At 32.2% G+C, this 20,040-nt stretch overlaps 2 protein-coding genes across 2 annotated transcripts in view; one reads left to right on the top strand and one right to left on the bottom strand.

The window, feature by feature from the left end:
* The window catches only part of LOC124531739 (lysosomal-trafficking regulator), a 71,869-nt gene extending 58,395 nt beyond the window's left edge, over nt 1-13,474 (bottom strand). Inside the window, exons 1-2 of the mRNA XM_047106251.1 lie at nt 13,285-13,474; nt 582-676 (exon numbers count right to left, since the gene is read on the bottom strand). Of these exons, the coding sequence (XP_046962207.1) occupies nt 582-659 (78 nt within the window). The 5' untranslated portion in view covers nt 660-676; nt 13,285-13,474. The remainder of the gene's footprint in view (nt 1-581; nt 677-13,284) is intronic.
* A 590-nt stretch (nt 13,475-14,064) lies between these two features.
* Nucleotides 14,065-19,765, top strand: LOC124532086 (sphingosine-1-phosphate phosphatase 1-like). Its single transcript, XM_047106724.1, has 4 exons — nt 14,065-14,774; nt 15,364-15,614; nt 16,011-16,183; nt 17,025-19,765. Exons 1-4 carry the CDS (start codon nt 14,372-14,374, stop codon nt 17,395-17,397), a joined length of 1,200 nt encoding a protein of 399 aa, XP_046962680.1. The 5' UTR covers nt 14,065-14,371; the 3' UTR covers nt 17,398-19,765.
* The last annotated feature ends 275 nt before the right edge of the window (nt 19,766-20,040 follow it).

Here is a 20,040-nt window from a genome sequence, read left to right as displayed (position 1 = left end):
ACTGATGAATGGGTGGTACTTACCCAGACGGGCTTGCAATAAGACCTACCACCAAGTAACATGTGGTATGAAATTTAAACTCCAAGAAAGGACACAGGATTCTTTGCCTAATACATGAAAACCAAACCTTAAAAGCAAGCAAAGCAACTACTGGTTAACAACTAATGGTTAATATTTCGTACAAGGCATATGCTTTATGACTGATGGTGACCAGTTCACATCACGTGGCCCATATCCCCGCCTACTTATCTCAACAACAACAGACTGTAGATTCCCACTGCTGGGCTAAAGGCCTCCTCCCCCTTTGAGGAGAAGGTTTGGAACATATTCCACCACGCTGTTCCAATGCGGGTTGGTGGAATACACATGTGGCAGATATTCTATGAAATTAGATACATGCAGGTTTCCTCACGATGTTTTCTTTCACCGCTGAGCTGGTGATGAATTATAAACACAAATTAAGCACATGAATATTCAGCGGTGCTGGCCTGGGTTCTGAATCCGCAATCATCGGTTGAGATGCACGCGTTCTAACCACTGGGCCATCTCGACTCTCCTACTTATCTCAGTATGACATAAACCTCATAAGTTCCAGTCTCCGCTTTGAAGAAGCGTTCCCAGTATATTTTCAAGGCGTTCGACTCCTCCTCCGTCGACATCTTCGCTTTTCGCCAACCTGCAAATAAACAAACACTTTAACTACTTCATTGTAATATCTAAGCAAGTCAGACTTTCAGTACTAGCGCTAGTTAAATAATAATTCTGAGCAGGGTCGTCTTTAACCTAAGGACCTCCAGTCCTGGGCATATTAGGATAATGAGGCCCCTATGACATTGATAGATCAAAGAAACTTTCATTGTTCTTCAATTTGCGAATAAATAATTCTTTAAAATACCAAGTTACTGATGTATGTTATGGATATATCGACAAAGTCTGAATCTTTATTTTGAAAATATAACGATGTTTTTATGTGATCTGAGGGGGCCCTTATCGATCGTAAAGCCCTAGGCATTGTGCCCATTGGGAAAATGGGCCGATGCTGAACAAAACCTTCCTCTCCTGTGGTGAAGTTATTCATAAAAAATATTGGTTTCCGCAGATTCACGCACGTAAGTGTGAGTGAGGAAATGAGCATATGTGGGACAGGTGTGAGGATTAGAGCAATACAAGTCAGGAGAGAGTGTCCAATTGTAGATATCCAATGGAAAGTTTAACCAAAAACGATTTATTATTTTTGTTATCTATTATAATAAAAATATTATATCAACAAAATAAAAAAATATACATATAGTGAAATTCGAAACTTAAATCTATAATGAATATTATATTAATTGAATTGACATTTTGATCGCTATTGTGGCCGTTATATATACATACTTGTATGATTTTTGCTTATCATGTATGAGTTATAAATAGATTAATTGAGTTGTGATGAGAACGCTCATTGCATTTTCACCGGATCTCAGATTTACTCACAAATACCAAAATAAATGATGATATGCTTCATTATAATGTAAAATCATTTCGTTTAAATGTAATTAGTTTTTTATGGACAGTATTTAAAGGTAATAGCACTGAAAGGCGTATATTTTTTAATGAAATTGGTAGGACGTCAGGCAATCAGGGTTGAGGGTAAGTGGTCCTCACCGCCAGACCGATTTAAAAAAGAAACCCTTATATCACCAATGGCACATTGAACCAACCGTAGAATGATATATTATGATGTCCATTACGAAGACACCGCTATTTTTGAATTTCTATTAAAAAAACAAAAGTAAAGTAGCGGAGCCAACTGGACATAAAAAAGGACCTCCTCATAAATTTTGAGTAATTTTTTTTTCAAGCGACACATACTGGGCACATTTCAGCACACTTTCATTTTAAAAGAAATTCAAAAATTGCGGTGTCATCGTAATGGACATGATATTATGTGCCAGCATTTTACATTGTCTCTCTCGGCAAGGAAACAGTAATACAAACTATTGCTGCTTCTGGGTAAAATTTGATAATGAAATTAATATCATACCATCATTCAATTCCACGTGAAAGATCAAGATTATAATTCACGCGTGTTATAATGTCATTCGAAATGTCAATTAAAAATAGGTACTTTCAAAACAATATCAAAAACTTGTTCAAGAATATATTGAGGAGGAATCGAATAATTAACGGTCATAAATAATTATGGATTAAATAAAATAAAAACAAGGAATGTTTAATCAACCGCATTTTATAAAGTTCATCACTAAATTTAATAAATAAGTAAAAATTTTAACAAAAAGAAAAACCGACTTCAAACAAAACAAATTAATGTGCACTAAAAAGCAACAAAAATAATTGCGTATTCAACATATTTTTTAGACTCCTCCTAAGTAAGATGAAATGAAAAATATTAGACTACTTAAAAGTCGATTTACGATTATATAACGTTGTTATAGTTATTGTCATATTTGGAGCCGGTGTGAAAAATTATCAAAATCGGTCCACCCAGTGAAAAGTTATGAGGTAACAAACATATAAAAAAAAAGAAAAAGTACAGACGAATTGAAAACCTCCCCCTTTTTGAAGTCGGTTGAAAACAAAGTCTCCCAGCCGCGTCTGTCTGTCTGTATGTTTGCGATAAACTCCAAAAGTACTAAACGGATTTTTATACGGATTTCACTAATAGACAGTGGGACTCATGAAGAAGGTTTAAGTACATAATTTAATAAGGTTTTTGTCTTAATAAGATAAAATAGAACGACAATTGTTAAGCATGTCGGAAAAAGCAACCAAAAATATAAGGAAAAAATACTAAAGAAATCTTATGTCCACTCGTGCGAAGCTGGGACAGGCTAGTTTAAAATCTAATCTTCATTAATTGAACACATATTTTGGCATATTTTTTATCAAAGTTAAAAACGGTAATGTTTAAGCGTCTGCTTGGGTAGTTATCATTTACTCTCTCTCCATTTTCGCCCGCAGATTTTACATGAAAACTATGTTTATCGAATTGTTCAGGAAATAGTAGCGATAAAACACATTTTCTAGGAAACATACTCGAGTGAAATGTAACGAAATGATAAACGTATTTACTTTTCGATGTATTGAGATAGCTACTGTTTGCTTAGTTTGTTTTTGTGCGTACATTGTGCGTGTTGTATTAAATATGCTTTAGTTAGCTGAGATGGCCCAGTGGTTAGAACGCATGCATCTTAACCGATGATTGCGGGTTCAAACCCAGGCAAGCACCACTAAATATATGTGCTTAATTTGTGTTTATAATTCATCTCGTGCTCAGCGGTGAAGGAAAACATCGTGAAGAAGCCTGCATGTGTCGAATTTCATCGAAATTCTGCCACATGTGCATTCCACAAACCTGCATTGGAACAGCGTGGTGGAATATGTTCCAAACCCTCTCCTTAATGGAAGAGGAGGCCTTATCTCAGCAGTGGGAAATGTACAGGCTGTTACTTCACTTTAGTAGAAAACTTCACATATTTTTTTTTATCGCTGGAAAAACGCTTTACGCGCTTCCCCCACGTGATGGAAAGTGGGGGAGTGTGTGGGACTCCCCGGTTTCTTGGACTCCGAGTGCGCCCAGGTCCACCGGGTTTACCCACTAAAAAACCAGCGGTACCCTTTCCGTCTTTCGGCGGGCGCCACGGGATCGCTTACACATGCTACCGTGACACTTATAGAAAAAACCTAGATTAACCTAACCTATATTGGTACATGGCTTTTTTTTGTGCGGTGTCATTAATAGTACCGTAATTATATAACTAAAAATCTTGCAAATTATTTTACAAATCATAGCAGATTAAATGACTCATTATTACACATACATAAGTCCCATTCAAGAACGAAGCACTAGAGCCGGCCTTATCGCTATAACGATTATTTCCAAGCAACCTTAAGGTAGAGGAAAGACACAGAGGAAAAAATATAGATAGGGGTGAGCACAGTATAGATACAACATATTTTTAAAATAAATATATGATCTGAGTATATAAGAGGAAGTTTGAAAGTGGCATCGGTAACCGAGAAGTCATGGTATAGGCATGTTATGCTGAGGATTGTGGACCATTTTGTGAGGAAGGTCTTGGGCATGGGTGGATATAAAGGAAGGGGACGACCAAAGAAACGATGGATGGATTATGTAAAAGACGATAAGGTTGTAAATAATGTTACTTATGATACGACGTCAGACAGAGAAGTATGGAAAAAGAAGACATGGAGCGCCGACCCCAAATAAAATTGGGATAAGGACAGGAGGATGATCATGTATAGTTTATATGATCAACTATTCAACAAGAGGATATCTAGAAATAAGTTTAACAGGACAAGAATAAAAAACAATTAGTTAAAAGTAAAAGTAATGAAAGTATTGAACATACAAGCAGTAAGTGACAGTCACATTCCACAAACCAAAATCAATATATTCTTTATTCATGTAGGCTCATAATAGCACTTTGGAATCTTTATGTAACAATATTGAATTAAACCACTGGTTCGGAAGTTAAAATTCACCCAGAAGAACTGGTAAGAAACTCAGTAGTTTACTACTTTGTAATCATTTTAATTACCGAGTATGTCAATAAAATACAATAACTTTTTTTATATATATGCCTAGAAATCGGTATTTATCAGGCTTTTATAGCATTAATAAAATATTATATTGAGTAATTTTTATCGTTTAATTTTTTTTATAGGAAAGTTAAAAATAAAAGTGGATGAAAGTGGATGATGAATGGATGTTTGATGGTATTTTATAGAAACGGATACCATCCCCCAGTCAAAATGTATTAAGTTTGCGAATTCGGAAATTAAGTTTTTTTAGCTCCTTTCCTCTTCGTGTATATAATTGTAAACATACGTAATATTGTTGTGAACATATTGCTAACAAACTGTAAGACTGCATTAATGTTCTCAAGACCGGATGTTTGCAAACAGTGGCGACTCTATCTCGAGTACACAAGTGTCTTCGCAAATACATTCGCTCTATATCTATGTCTATGTCTATACCAACACCTCATAAGCCATTGAAATGGTATAACTACATGGCCGGACTCCCACTACTAAAGGAACATCCAATAAGTTTTTGACATATTAAACAAATTTAGTACATTTTCTATTGTAATCCGTAACCGGTATGAATAGAAACATTTTACAATATGATTGTAATATTTCACCTCACCAATTAAAAGTGATGTTAAATGTTACTTACAATAATAATAATTTAATTATATTATTATGATATTATAAGGATTTCAGTAAACTACAATTACAACATTATGCTAAAAGTATAATACCGGTGTTACGACGTAGTACGATTATGAATGAAAAACAATTAGGTATGTAAACATCGTACTATAGTGTAATATAATAAAAGTCGAATTAACGAACTGTTTTTATTAACTCGATAAACATACATTTAAAAACATATTTTTTTAAATTTTATTTTTGACTTAATTTTATAAATATTATCTGACCTGCGTAAGTAACCACATCTACCGATCTATGAGTAGTATGGCAGTAATCCGTCTTCCTTTCACAATCACTGAACTACCTTAAATAAATCACAACTAATCGCTATATAAAACGTAAACACTTTATCCGCGAGATATTTACGAACGCTGTACAGAATGACTGTTTGGATACTCACTGACTATAAGAAACCTTATCTAAGCGGTCATTACATGTAATATATTCTTAGGCCGCGACAATACTTCGCTATTTAGAAGAAGAAAAAAAAATTAACAAAATCATTGACAGCGCCTTATTCTTATTTTAATAAATAAAAATTTTAACAAAAAGAAAAACCGACTTCAAACAAAACACTATTTTAAAACAAATGAATATGCACTAAAAAGTATTAAAAATAATTGCGTATTCAGCATAATTTTTAAAGTCCTCCTAAGTAAATTGAAATGAAAAATATAAGACTACTTAAAAGTCGATTTACGATTATATAACGTAGTTATAGTTATTGTTATATTTGGAGCCGGTGTAAAAAAAATACAGACGAATTGATAACCTCCTCCTTTTTGAAGTCGGTTGAAAATGGCGAATTTATGAATCGTAACCAAAATTTCTCACCTTATTATCAAAGTTATGACGAAAAAAAAAAAAAAATCCGGCAATTAAGAAATAGCGAATAATTATTTACCCTTAATATTGTATCTTCAGACCCATAATTATAAATCTACTAAATAATATTATTGTAAAATTCACTTAAGCATAAGTAAGCACACTATTTTATCTTATTTTCACACACACACATAAACACAATTTAATTAAATTAATATCGCGAGAAACTGAGGCCATTATTCCTAGATATCGAAAATAATTTATTCCTAAAATTTAAAAGGGTGTTTATTTTAAGATATTACACAAGAAAGATATTTTAATATTATCTTTGAGAATAAGATTAGCATTTTAATATTAGCCTCATTTGCAAACTCATTGGAAAAGGTTAGCATTCTCATTACGAGTAAAATAAAATATAATTAAATATTGTAATTTTAAGATTAAAAAAAATCTAAGTAATTAAAAAAAGTATCTATAGGTACGATTAAATTATTTTTGACGCAGTCTGTAATCGATATTTTTTAAAATCGATTCTATTAAAATATATATTGATATATAATCAGACAGACATACGGTCATTTACATGTCGTTTTCATGTTGTCCGCTGATAGCAGTGTGTGTTTATGTTATCAACTAACAAGTGATACGGTGTCCGCGCCCGGTTTAATAGTGAATGAACGCTTTAATTGGAAACTTTATCGCGTTCTGCAAAATCTGCCTTAATTTAGGTATTTATTGAGTAATGTTAAACAATGTTGTTAAACATTATTATGTTGCTTGAGATTTTAGTATCATTTTAAAGCTTTTAAAACCGTTATTTGTAGTTTTTTTGTTGATTGGTATTCGTTTATGAACCTACATTATGGATTGTTTAACGGTAGTTATAAAGTTGATGTTATAAATTTGTTTTTGAAAAAAAAAAGACAAAAGTTTTTTATCGATAGTCGGTCTCAGTAAAACCTTCATGTTAAGACGATCGGTGGTTACTAGTACATGAATCTTTTACCTCGTTTAATCAAATTCAGTAAAGCATTTTTTATTTTTAAAATATACGAGCACAGTTTTGGCGTCGATTTATACTTGTAATATTTAAAACTCATTTGATACGTCTGTTAATTTTTTCTTGTCATCAAACCTTCAATAAATATTGCACCTGTACTTATTGCAAAAGGACAATAGACGGAAATAAATGAATAAAAAACAACGCAAATTAAATTAACTTTAGACTAAATACACTAAGGGATAGACAGACATCCAACATACCAAGATATTATTATTTGAAAACTGCTCTTAATAATAACAGTTGTGGTATATTTAAACATGTTAACAGGAGTCTGTTCTGTATTATGTTATATAACAATATAACATAATACCAAAAAATTATTATTTATGTCTAGATCAGCGTTTCTTAACCTCAGGTCGCGACCCAAATCCGGGTCGCGGGCTGTATTGGGATGGGTCGCAGAAATTTTAAAAAGACATGGTGAACTCCGTAATCTATGTCATTCTTGACTAGGATCGGAACGCAATACGTATTATGAGACGGCTGGATTATAAGAAGAATTGCTTGAATTGCAGGGTGATAGAGTTTTAAAAGAAAGATTTGCCACAATGAATCTATTTGCACTAAATAATATACTCCTAATATTTTAATATCACTGGAACATATAAATATAAAAAGATATTTACATTTTGGGTCACCAGCGAAAAAGGTTATGAACCGCTGATCTAGATAGACCGTCAGAACTGAGCATACGTCGAAAATAAAGACCAACAGTTGGCTACTGAGTACACACAGACTAAAAGTAGTAACACTATGACGAGTGTAAAACGTAATTGACACGCACACCAAGAAAATAAATTTTATTGTTTGTTAGTTCTTTAAATTATTAAATATTTAACTAAAAATTTAAATTAACCTTTTGTCATGCTTCTTTATATTCTACGCATCCAGCTTGACTCTGAATGGCTGACGAAAGTTACCACCAAAAATCCCGCGGTGATACTACAATGCTGGAGTTTAAATTTCGCTAAAGTACCGTATATAAAGCAATTCTTTCTTTGGATATTCATAATTCAATAGCATTCCTTCGTACTGCGGAATGCGGCCCCCGAATCGACACCGGTTGTAATAATGTCTTTTTTGGCAATCGACATTAATCCCGGCTGCTGACTTTCTTCACACATCGAGACAAAATACTAAGTTTCATCCGCACCACCTACATGGCCCAAAACTCACTTTCCATCAGATGCTATACATATCATATTAAAGAAATCTAGTCTACTTAATCAATTAATTACAAACACACATCTATGCAATGCAGTGTATGTGTATGTAGTCTATTTTTGCTGCAGATATGAAAGTTATTATGAATGAAATCGCGTGCAGAAATTGCTTTATAATATGTATGTACAGTAAAGTAAGTAATAGTACAGTAACAGACTGTAAATTTTCCCACTCCTAGGATAAGGCCTCCTCTTCCATTAAGGAGAGGGTTTGGAACATATTCCACCACGCTGTTCCAATGCGGGTTGGTGGAATGCACATGTGGCAGAATTTCGATGAAATTAGAAACATGCAGGTTTCCTCACGATGTTTTCCTTCACCGCCAAGCACGAGATGAATTATTTTATTTATTTATTTATTTATTAAGATACACCATCGACTTATCATAATAACTAACACAATATTATAATGCACTAAATATACAATTCAGTATGATTTGCCTTTACAGGTGTATACAACATTGTTGGCATTTGTTTCTGTGCGATTACATGATGCTATTAAGGTATCATCTAAATAGTATAAAACTAAAACAAAACAAAACAAAATAAAGCTAGGTGCAAACAAAGTTAAAAATTAAGAATTAAATTAATAACAATATTAATCCACTTAATCTAGATGAGATAGAGAAGAAAAGTGCAACAAATAATTATTAACTATACAATCATTCTTCGTCATAAATAACATCTAAACACTTTCTAACAAATTTGGCACAATCTTGAGGGTGAAAGATATCGATGTCACCCTTAGACGAAAATTCGTTATATTAGGTTGGGGAAAAAGTCTTTTCGCATATAGTATGTATGAACTCGTAATAAAATCTCTTTGGCTACACCATTTGTATCTGGCTGGTTTTGGTATCATTAAAAAGTTTTAATTTTAAAGAAGGCACTTCCAAATTCAAATTAGGAATTTGTGTGATTTTCAATTGTTTTTGTTGTTGTTAAAATAAGTGAATCTAAAGAAGAAATTCGATACATTTTAAAATTTTACTATAAAAAAGGTAAAAATGCAACTCAAGCCGCGAAAAAAATTTGTGATGTTTATGGACCTAATGCAGTATCTGTAAGAGTAGCGCAAGTTTGGTTTAAGCGTTTTCAAGCCGGAAATTTTGATATCAAAGATGCATATCGCTCTGGTCGCCCTGTTACGGACAAAATTGATGCCATTTTTGAAAAAGTGGAGCAAGATCGGCATATTAGTAGTTACAATGTAGCTGAAGAACTGGCAATTGACCACAAAACGGTTTTGACTCATTTGAATAAAGCTGGGTACACAAAAAAGCTCGATATATGGGTGCCTCATGAACTCACTGAAAGAAACCTAATGAACCGAACTCATTTGTGATTCTTTATTACGACGTAATGAAACCGAACCATTTTTGAAGAAGCTGATAACTGGTGATGAAAAGTGGATCACATACGACAAGAACGTGCGAAAAAATCGTGGTCAAAGGCCGGTCAAGCTTCACAGACTGTGGCAAAACCCGGATTAACTCGCAACAAGGTAATGCTGTGTGTATGGTGGGATTGGAAGGGCATCATTCATTATGAGCTGTTACCGCCCGGCAGGACCATCGATTCAGAACTGTATTGCGAACAATTGATGAGACTGAAGCAAGAAATTGAGAGAAAGCGGCCAGAATTGATCAACAGAAGGGGTGTGGTTTTTCACCATGACAACGCTAGATCTCACACATCTTTAGTCACTCAACAAAAATTACGAGAGTTTGGCTGGGAGGTATTAATGCATCCGCCGTATAGTCCTGACCTTGCACCTTCAGATTTTCATCTGTTTCGGTCTCTGCAGAATTCCTTAGGCAGTGTCAGGTTAACATCACGAGAGGACTGCCAAAACCACTTGTCGCAGTTTTTCGATCAGAATCCCCAAAATTTTTACAGCAATGGGATCATGTCACTACCAACAAGATGGCAAAAAGTTATGGAACAAAATGGCACCTACATACTTTAGTCAAATGTAAATAAACTATAAAAAAACCTTTTGAATTTTCATATAAAATACGAAGAAACTTTTTCCCCAACCTATTATGTTGCCATGAGTCTGTTCAAAGGAGAATATTTCCCTACGTTGGTCCTGGAACTTTTCAGATTAAAAATTTTCGTAATAGGGTATCTTGGAATAGATCTTGGGACATTTATTGGGATCTGCTGGAGAATATCAGAACATAATATTTGACCATGGAAGAGCTTGTAAAGTATTTTAATGTCACTAATTTTTCGTCGTATCTCAAGAGAATCGAGCTTAAAGTAAGATAACCTGGTACGATAATCGGCACGGTAGGGACAATTGCGATCTTTATAAGCCAAGAAACGAGTGAAGCTACGTTGGACGCGTTCGATTCTATTAATGTGAACATTGTAGTAGGGGTTCCAGATAGGAGATGCATATTCGAGGTTACTGCGAATTAGTGCTTTGTACAGGGTCAAGATAGAGGCAGGATTATTAAAATCTTTACAAATCCTTTTAACTAGTCCGGTTATCTTCCAGGCTCGTAATGTTATTTGGTCAATGTGTTCTACGAAACTTAATTTTTTGTCTAATAGGACACCTAGGTCTCTTACCGATGTGGGCGCACTAAGCGTTACATTATTAACTGAGTACTGAGAATACAAAACGTGTTTTTTTTTAGTAAATCTTACATGATGGCACTTGGTTGCATTTAAATCCATTTTGTTGATTCTACACCAGTGGGAGATTGAATCTAGGTCTGCTTGTAAAAATTTAATATCGTCCATGGAGTCTATTGTATGATACAACTTTAAGTCGTCTGCGAATATAGAACATTTGCTATACTTAATATGGTTATTAATATCGTTAATGAACACCAGGAAAAGAATTGGGCCTAAATGTGAGCCTTGCGGTACTCCAGAGGTAGGAAAATATGCAAATGACTTGTATCCCTGCATAGTTACTCGTTGTGTTCTGTTGTACAAGTAAGACTTCACCCAGTTCAGAAGGTTTCCATGTATCCCGTAATATTTTAGTTTAGCCAATAGAATATTATGATTAACAGTATCGAAGGCACTACTGAAATCTGTGTAAATCGAGTCGATTACTTTATTACTATCGATACCATTTGCTAGATCAGTAGTATAGTTCAGAAGGTTTGTGACGGTGGATTTTTTAGAACAGAACCCATGTTGTTGACGTGATATCACGGTAGAAAAATGATTAGTCATTATTGGACATATTATAAACACAAATTAAGCACATATATATAGTGATGCTTGCCTGGATTTGAACCCGGAATCATCTGTTAAGATGCACGCGTTCTAACCACTGGGCATATGTACATACATATGATGAGCTGAGATGGCCCAGTGTACAACGTACATACGTTCATAACATATTTGTAAAGGTACACACAATATAACAAAAACAATAGTTATTAGGTGTAAATGACAAATTGCGTAAATTTATTTACAACTGGGAACGATACGTTGCGAAATTGTATTACGTCTACCACGAACATTTTAAACTTTGCTTATTAGTTAGGTAACTAAAAATTCCCAAAGACGCGAATTCACGCATTCAAATATTTTACAAAATATATCACACAATATTTATTTATTATAGTATTGCTTTAAAGAATTATAAACAAAATTGATGGGCCAAGACAAATTCTAGAGTTATTACTTAATTTTTGAGAGATTATAATCGTAATAATTAAAAACCCCGTCAACATCCATCTCTAAACAAAACACTACAGTTATTATTAAAGACAGTACAATTTTTTTAAAACTCTTAACTGTTTGTTTTTGAAATTCTTGTAGAACAATCTAGATCTGATAATTTCTAGTAGGTAATTTGGGAATGTAAAAACAAGTTACATATTGTATCAGAGTAAGCCTAAAAATAATGCTTACAAATGAATATAATTTAATTATAACGATATCAAGCACAAGTGCCCCACTAGCATGGTAAAGGGAAACCAATTACTATAATTTAAAGCTTTTCCACGGTTATACATTGTCGCAGGGCAGGTGGCCGAGTAAGAATCTTCTAAATTGTGTCTATGCCGTTAAGGGGACATAATAATAATTATTAACCCATTAGTTTTTACTATTACCAAAAAAATCTAGGTACAAATGTACTATAGGTAGGAAACTATGTATGTATGTATTTATATAGCAATATATGAAATTTCAATATATTATTATCAAAGGCAAAATTCATACATAAAATAACTTGGAACATTTTGAAGAACATAGGCAAAGGTAACAAATAAAAAAAAAAAACAATAATAGTAGTCTAAAATATATCACCTTCACTGTTTTTTAAAAACATTTAAGTGTAATGAACTGCAGAAAAACTTATCTACTTGTTAATATTCATTTATAATTATGTTATGCTTAATTTTATTATATTATTATATAAGGTGACACGGCTAACGGAATGTAAACAAATCAAAACATTGTTGTTTATTACAGGCATTTAGATAAATATTGCATTTTAATCAATGTAACCTGCAAACAATGCAAAACCAAATGTTCTTAGTAATTGAAAATGTATGATTTACTATCTTTCTCTCAAATAGCTTTCCAATAAGATTATAAGAATGAGTAGAAAGTGTATGCTATTGTACTATATTAAAGACTACCCCAAGAGTAGTTGAATGATTCTCGAGATCAATCACTGGCTGGATTTTGTCGGAAAAATTTTAGAATCAGTTAATACAATTGATAGTTAAAAATCAAATATTGAGCGTGGGGTAACTTTCCTCACAATAATATAAGTGAATTTATTTTTCTGAATAAATATATATTATTTTAAAAAGAACAGCGTTAATATAAAAACAATGATTACCTGTTAAAATATTGTGCTTAGCTAAAGGAAACCGTTAATTAATTCTATTACGAAATGCAATTGTTTGCAAACCATTTTTTATTTATTGGATTTGTATGACTTACATGAACTATTTCTGCGCGGGTAAAAGTTTTACTATAAAAAAGACACACTTGAAAAAATGGAAAACTTTTACTGTCTATATCGTTGAAAATTAAACAAAAAATATTACAAAGTTAATTGTTTATAATCCGATTTGCGGCGAAACACACTTTGATTTAAAGTTTGAAGTTTGAACTGCAATATTGACACTTTGCGTACTGACTGTGACGTAAAGAGTTGTCAAATTTGACATTGATAACTATCGTAAGAAAATCGAAATCTTGGAAATGCTGTTAGCAAGCTGTGTATAAATTATGTATTATTACTTTTTGCGCAATTACCTTAACAATAGACTTGAATCCAGGACTTGATATTTGAAGTCTTAGAAAACATTTTTAAGCGTAAGCTTAAACATAAGCTAAAATGTCATTAAAAACTATTAATGTACCTACTATAAGTCCAATGATAAAGAACGAAGAGTGAAGACTTTCGCTTTATATATTGCTGTGCTTATTAAATAACATAATACTATAACAATATAACACTATCGGTATATACCAACTTATAAATTATAGTGATCCACAAAAAGAAACCAATAAAACACACATTACATTCCTATTCATTTTATTTATAAAGTAAAAAGTAGGTATTTTATTTAAGTAGGCTTGTTAAATCATTTGTGATTCATCATACTACAGATTTGAATTAAATGTTATATTATCATCAGGTATTACAAGAATGCATCGATTCAATGCACATTTACACTTTCACATGGTACATGCTCGGTAAATTAATAATGATAAATGTCAAGTGTCATTTGTCACGTCAAATGTCATGGTTATAAAAGTTTTTTTTTTTTACTTTTTAGATGGATCTAAATGATATAAAACAGTGCCTAAAATTGTGTAATGAAATAATCAGTTTGACGTAACTCTTAACTAGTGATCAACAAACGAAAAAATAAATATAACTAATAACTATATGACTTCTCAGTTTTGTAAAATTACTTTTGTTGTAATCATTTGATAAGGTCTTGAATCAGATCATTAGACTGCATTTGAAAAAAGTAAACAATTTATACAAGGGAGGTTAAAACTGAACCCAATAAAAATGTGGGATAATATAATAGATTATTTGAAGGATCCACTATTAGTAGTTAAAGTACAGAACTTTTTTGGTGTCATCTATAAAAAGAACAATTCAAGTGATGAAACGAGTATCATTCATTCTGATAGAAATAATTCTGAAGATGATAGTACGAGGCAGCACAAGAGAATCCCCAGTGATATATCGGGGACCTCACAGTCTTCTTGTGAGACTGATACTTCATCAGAATGTCAAGAAGAAGTGGAATGTTTGATCAATAACAAATTCTGGTACTACTTATTTGTACTAGGAACTGCACTGGGTGATGAAATATTTTATGCAACATTTATACCATTTTGGTTTTGGAATATTGATGGTGCCGTTGGGAGAAGAGTTGTGTTAGTGTGGACTATTGTTATGTATATAGGTAGGAAGTGTTTGATTTTTCTATAAAATAATAATACAGACATCTATAGTCTCATATTCTGACCTATATTATCTCATTTCATGCTCAACAACTTCCTTAACAACTTAAATACCACTAATGTTTAGTGATTCTAAAAGAAGATTGTGCATTTTTATTTTTATTGGTTTAATTTCGTTGTCACCTTATACTAATATTTATATATTAAACAGAGGCCATCTTGTATTGTTAAAATGATAATTTTGATTCCCACCTCTTACCCCATTATTGTATCAACTTTTAAAATGAGATTATAAAAATAAATATTTGTAACTCCTAAATACTTAATGTAACAATGCATTACTGTTTATTATTTATTATTATTATATTGTCATTTAGAATAATTGAGAACCAAGATATGTTTCGTTTGTGTGTAAGTTTCCCAAGTGGATATAAGAACTAGATAAATTTCTTTGTCCCATTTTAATAGTATGTTTTTTACATTAAATAAAAACACAAGATGTATGTTTATTTACTTTATAGTATTAGTGTGATGTAAAAAGTATAGGGAATGATTAACATTTATCTATATGATAAATCTTCCATTTTTCAGGTCAAGGCTTCAAAGATATAATAAGATGGCCTCGGCCCGGTTATCCAGTTAAGAAGCTGCAGGATAAGTGGGCAATAGAGTATGGTATGCCCTCAACCCACGCTATGGTCGGTGTTTCAATACCATTTTCAGTCTTATTTTATACCATGAATAGGTACCAGTATCCTGTGCACTGGGGAGTCATAATAGCAGTGTCTTGGTGTACATTGATATGTGTTAGCAGAGTTTATCTCGGGATGCATAGCATTCTGGTAAGGAATTAAGAATTTGTAATTTATTAATAAGTGAATTAAAGAAAAATATTGTCAATTGCTTATCATATATGAAATTAATCTATACATGACATTGATCTTAAGTAGCCTTTTGATAATTTTTCTAATGTTTTAAGTTCGGTCATTTAAAATAAACTGTTATTGCCAGACATAATGATTATTAGAAAATCAACAATGAATCAAGTTTATGTTAGATTCTGTTAATTAATTGTTTTGATTTTGATCATTAAGCACCCGGAATATGAAAATATATTTATTACTTCTGAAAACAATCTTTTACAATAAGAAGAGAACCCCCTCCCAACAATATAACCCATGTAAATCTACAATATTATTTAAAAATATATACATAACATATATTTTATTTATTTATAGGATATAGCAGCAGGTCTGTTGTTGTCATCGGCATTGCTGGTAGTCTTGATCCCTGTAGTGGACCGACTGGATTGGTTTTTGCTAACTTCCCAATGGTCACCTCTACTAGTCATCACCATCTCGATTCTTGTTATTGTATATCACCCACAATCAGACAAGTGGACACCCACAAGGTAAGCAAAGAAAATGTGAACCTTATAAAAATCTCAAATCAAAGTAAAAATTACAGGCAAATTAGTGAGGATGGCTTATTGAGCTTGAACTGACAGATAATTTGATGTTTTATTTACCAATGTTAAATTTACTTTGGTAGTTTTATAATTTATATGAATCAATGGTATGTAAGACTAGGCATTAGATCGCATAAGATGATTTTACCCTCACGGCTTATCAAAAAATGTTTCATACAAAAAAAAACTTGTCACTTAAAGATATCATGACATCATGACATTTATGCATGAATTAGTTTTAAGTGGTAACTTGATTGGTGTGTGAACGAATTAATTGCTTTATAATGTATGTGGTGTATACTGTATGTTTCCCAGTTACAATTAAAAAAAAAAAAAAAAAAGTGACTTGACATCCCCAGGGGCGACACGACGATGATAGTGTGCGTGTGCGCCGGCATCCTGACGGGCTCGTGGCGTGTCAATAAATGTTTCATACAAAAATAAAACTTGTCACTTAAAGATATAATAATGACATCATGACATTTATGCATGAATTAGTTTTAAGTGGTAACTTGATTTGTGTGTGAACGAATTCATTGCTTTATAACGTATGTTTTAATAAAAAAATTATAATAAAAAAAAAATGATTTAAATAAAACTAGATATACCGGATTTGAATCGCGTATATTAATAAAAAAAAAAATAAAATAAAAAAATAAAAGAAAAAAAAATAATAATTATTATTATACGCGATTCAAATCCGGTATAACTAGTTTTATTTAAATGTGTAATAATCGCGAAAATTTAAGACAACACTAAAAAAAAAATGACTTGACATCCCCAGGGGCGACACGACGATGATAGTGAGCGTGTGCGCCGGCATCCTGACGGGTTCGTGGACGAACTACCAGTTAGGCAACATGTCGGCCAGCCCGCTGGCGCCGCCCTACGCAGTGGAGTGGCCGAGCGTGGATATGTGGGGTTGCACGCTGCTGCGGACCACGCTGGGCTTCTGCGGCGTGCTGGCCACGCGCGCGCTCGCCAAGTCCGTGTCGTTCGCGCTGGCGTGCGCCCTGCTCGGCGCCAGCACCGTCATCGTCGAGTACTCCTACAAGTACATCACGTACGGCCTCATCGGTTTCAACACCACCTACGTGCTGCCCACAGTCTTCGATCTGCTGTTCATAAACAGGCCGACCTACTATACCGAGATTTAGTCGCATCCGAGCTTCGTGGGAAAGTGTCCTTATTAAACAATTCGATATTGTAACGAGAGTTGAACTTACATGATTTGTTGAATTTAAATATTTACTCCTTCGATGTAATTTTTACTAGTTCATTCCAAATATATAGGTAGGTAGTTGTTAATTTTATAAATTGTAATGTAATATAAATTCTTAGTATTCGTATGTATGGTCGATATACATAATATGTAAATAGATTATAGCCTAGTCTTAGAACTGTTCTTTTTTAAGTTTTTATTATATATAATTGGGTATTTTTAATTTTTTTCCTTATTACTGTAATGTCTAATTGTTTTGTCCAAACCAAGAAGCGCCATCTATCGTACGTCAATGGTACTACATTGGAAACAATCACACTAGTGCAGCGAGTGCACACAATCAAACAATGCATGCACAAATGGAATACGAACAAATACAAGCACAAATTTTATATATGAAAATATTTTATGTTCATAATTTAACATTATGACGTCACAAAAGAATCACGTGACTTTTTACCTCATTTATGTTTTTTTTTAAATATATTGTTAGCAACACACTCATCGTATGTGATTAATTAAATTTTGCGTCCATGATCAACATAATTTATTACATTATTAAATTTAAATAAAAATGATAATTGTTTTTATAAACTATCTTTTATATTCTTAGAAGCAACACATTTTCTTCTCATTCTAGTCCTTCCTAAACGAAGAAATTACCATTAAAGTATTCCATTATCATAAACTAACTTTGAACTTATATATTAATAAAATAATATGAATCCAAAAGAAGCTCTGAAAATACAGGGCAACTAATTGATATATTTATTCCGTTATATACTAAACATTAATGTGGAACATAAAATTTATTATTTTAAATATGTCGAATCTGGGCTGCAACCCCAAAGTGATCCAAATTTTTTTTTCTTTTTTATCATTAACTGATGATGTCCCATGTAAATTTATGGTGGGAGACGCCATGGAATCCCATAAAAAACCAGATTTATATTTTTGCAAATTTAGTCAGAGGAAAAGGGTGGGTGTCCAAAAGTGCCCCAAAAAATTTAGGACCACTTTTGGGCTGGATTCGACATGTTTACTTTTATTTTTTAACACTAAATTTCCAAACGCCAACCTATTTAGTGACTGGTTATAGTATCCATATTTTTTTTAATGATTTTCCTCCTGAAGCGCCAGATATCAAAGTAATGACTACAAAACATTAACCTTAATTAACATCACCACACAAAACAGATTAAAATTGGGACTATTTATAAATAGACTTGTAATTATTTTTTTTAATTATTTCGAAATATTATCTGTACTGCAATTCTTTTATTGTTTATGAATGGAAAAGTAGTCATGTCAATTTGCGCGGATAATATTTTAAAAGGTAATTAATACACACAAATATTCAAATGTTTGCTGTCGAATTCCTTGTTATTGTTTTAATTGTTAATAATCAATAAGTAACAAAAAATTACGTTTAATCTGTGTTGGTGTGGTGCTTTGCGGTCATATGTTACTGTATAGGTCTACAACGCAACAAATATTTGATAGCAACAGTTGCTATGCTCTAGACGTAATAGGCAATAGCATCACAGATCTCTGCCGCTATCTATTTAAACAAACTATGATTACAATTTACATTTTGACATCAGTATCATAGATAACGAGAACTAACGCCAAAAGACAAGTGTCCCCATTTTTGCCTTTTAGAACTTAAGTACAATAGTATTCTTCGTTGTAATCTAAAAATATAATTTATTATCATAAGATTAAATCGCGTGTTATTACGTTTTTGTTATTCATTACCATAAATTCGAAATAAATATATTTTTGATACATTAAAATCTTACATTCTTGTATAAATTAAAAAAAAAGTTAACATATATAATATGTCATATTACATATACACCCTACATTTATTAAGCATAGTTTTTATAAGGAAAATTTGAACGTGTCTGGTTATATAAATCGTTTAATTATTGATAGTACTAGGATGTTTACAATTAAGCCCAAGACCTTGTTATAGATATAAAAAAAAACATCACACTAAATAATAATCAATGCAGGTTACAAAATAGTATAATTTATATTGCCGAGTTACATAGGAACTTTGATATTTTTCATTAATTTAGAAAATATGTATATTTAGAATTGGGAAATTAATCTTAGAACAAAATGTGATTGTAATAATAGCATGTTTTAAATTGACTGTATATACAAGCTGTTACTAATTAATTTATTATACGCACAGAGCACCGCAATGTCGTGAACTGGTGATAACTTACGATAAGGCTACTGCCATACAACACAATTGCACAGACGTACCTATATTAAAATATTTTTATAACGATTGTATTGTTTTATTTAACATCTTTATCAGTTTGATACGGCGGAGACAAAGTTTATTTCATTTTAAATGATACGAGCTCTTTGTTTAGCAATGTTTTATACCTAAAAGGTATGAAATGAAACGATAGATAAATATATATAATTTCCTTCTAGTATCGTATGCATTTCTAATATTTTGATGTTTTAACATTTGAAATCAACTAAATATAACTTAATCAAGTGTCAATAATATGATACATTACTATATCATTATGTTTTTCAACTATGAGTTTTGAAA

Source organism: Vanessa cardui, chromosome 8 (assembly GCF_905220365.1).
Source record: "Vanessa cardui chromosome 8, ilVanCard2.1, whole genome shotgun sequence".
Lineage (NCBI taxonomy): Eukaryota > Metazoa > Arthropoda > Insecta > Lepidoptera > Nymphalidae > Vanessa > Vanessa cardui.
The sequence above is the reverse complement of the archived record's forward strand: the minus strand, read 5'-3'. Positions and strand labels throughout refer to the sequence as shown.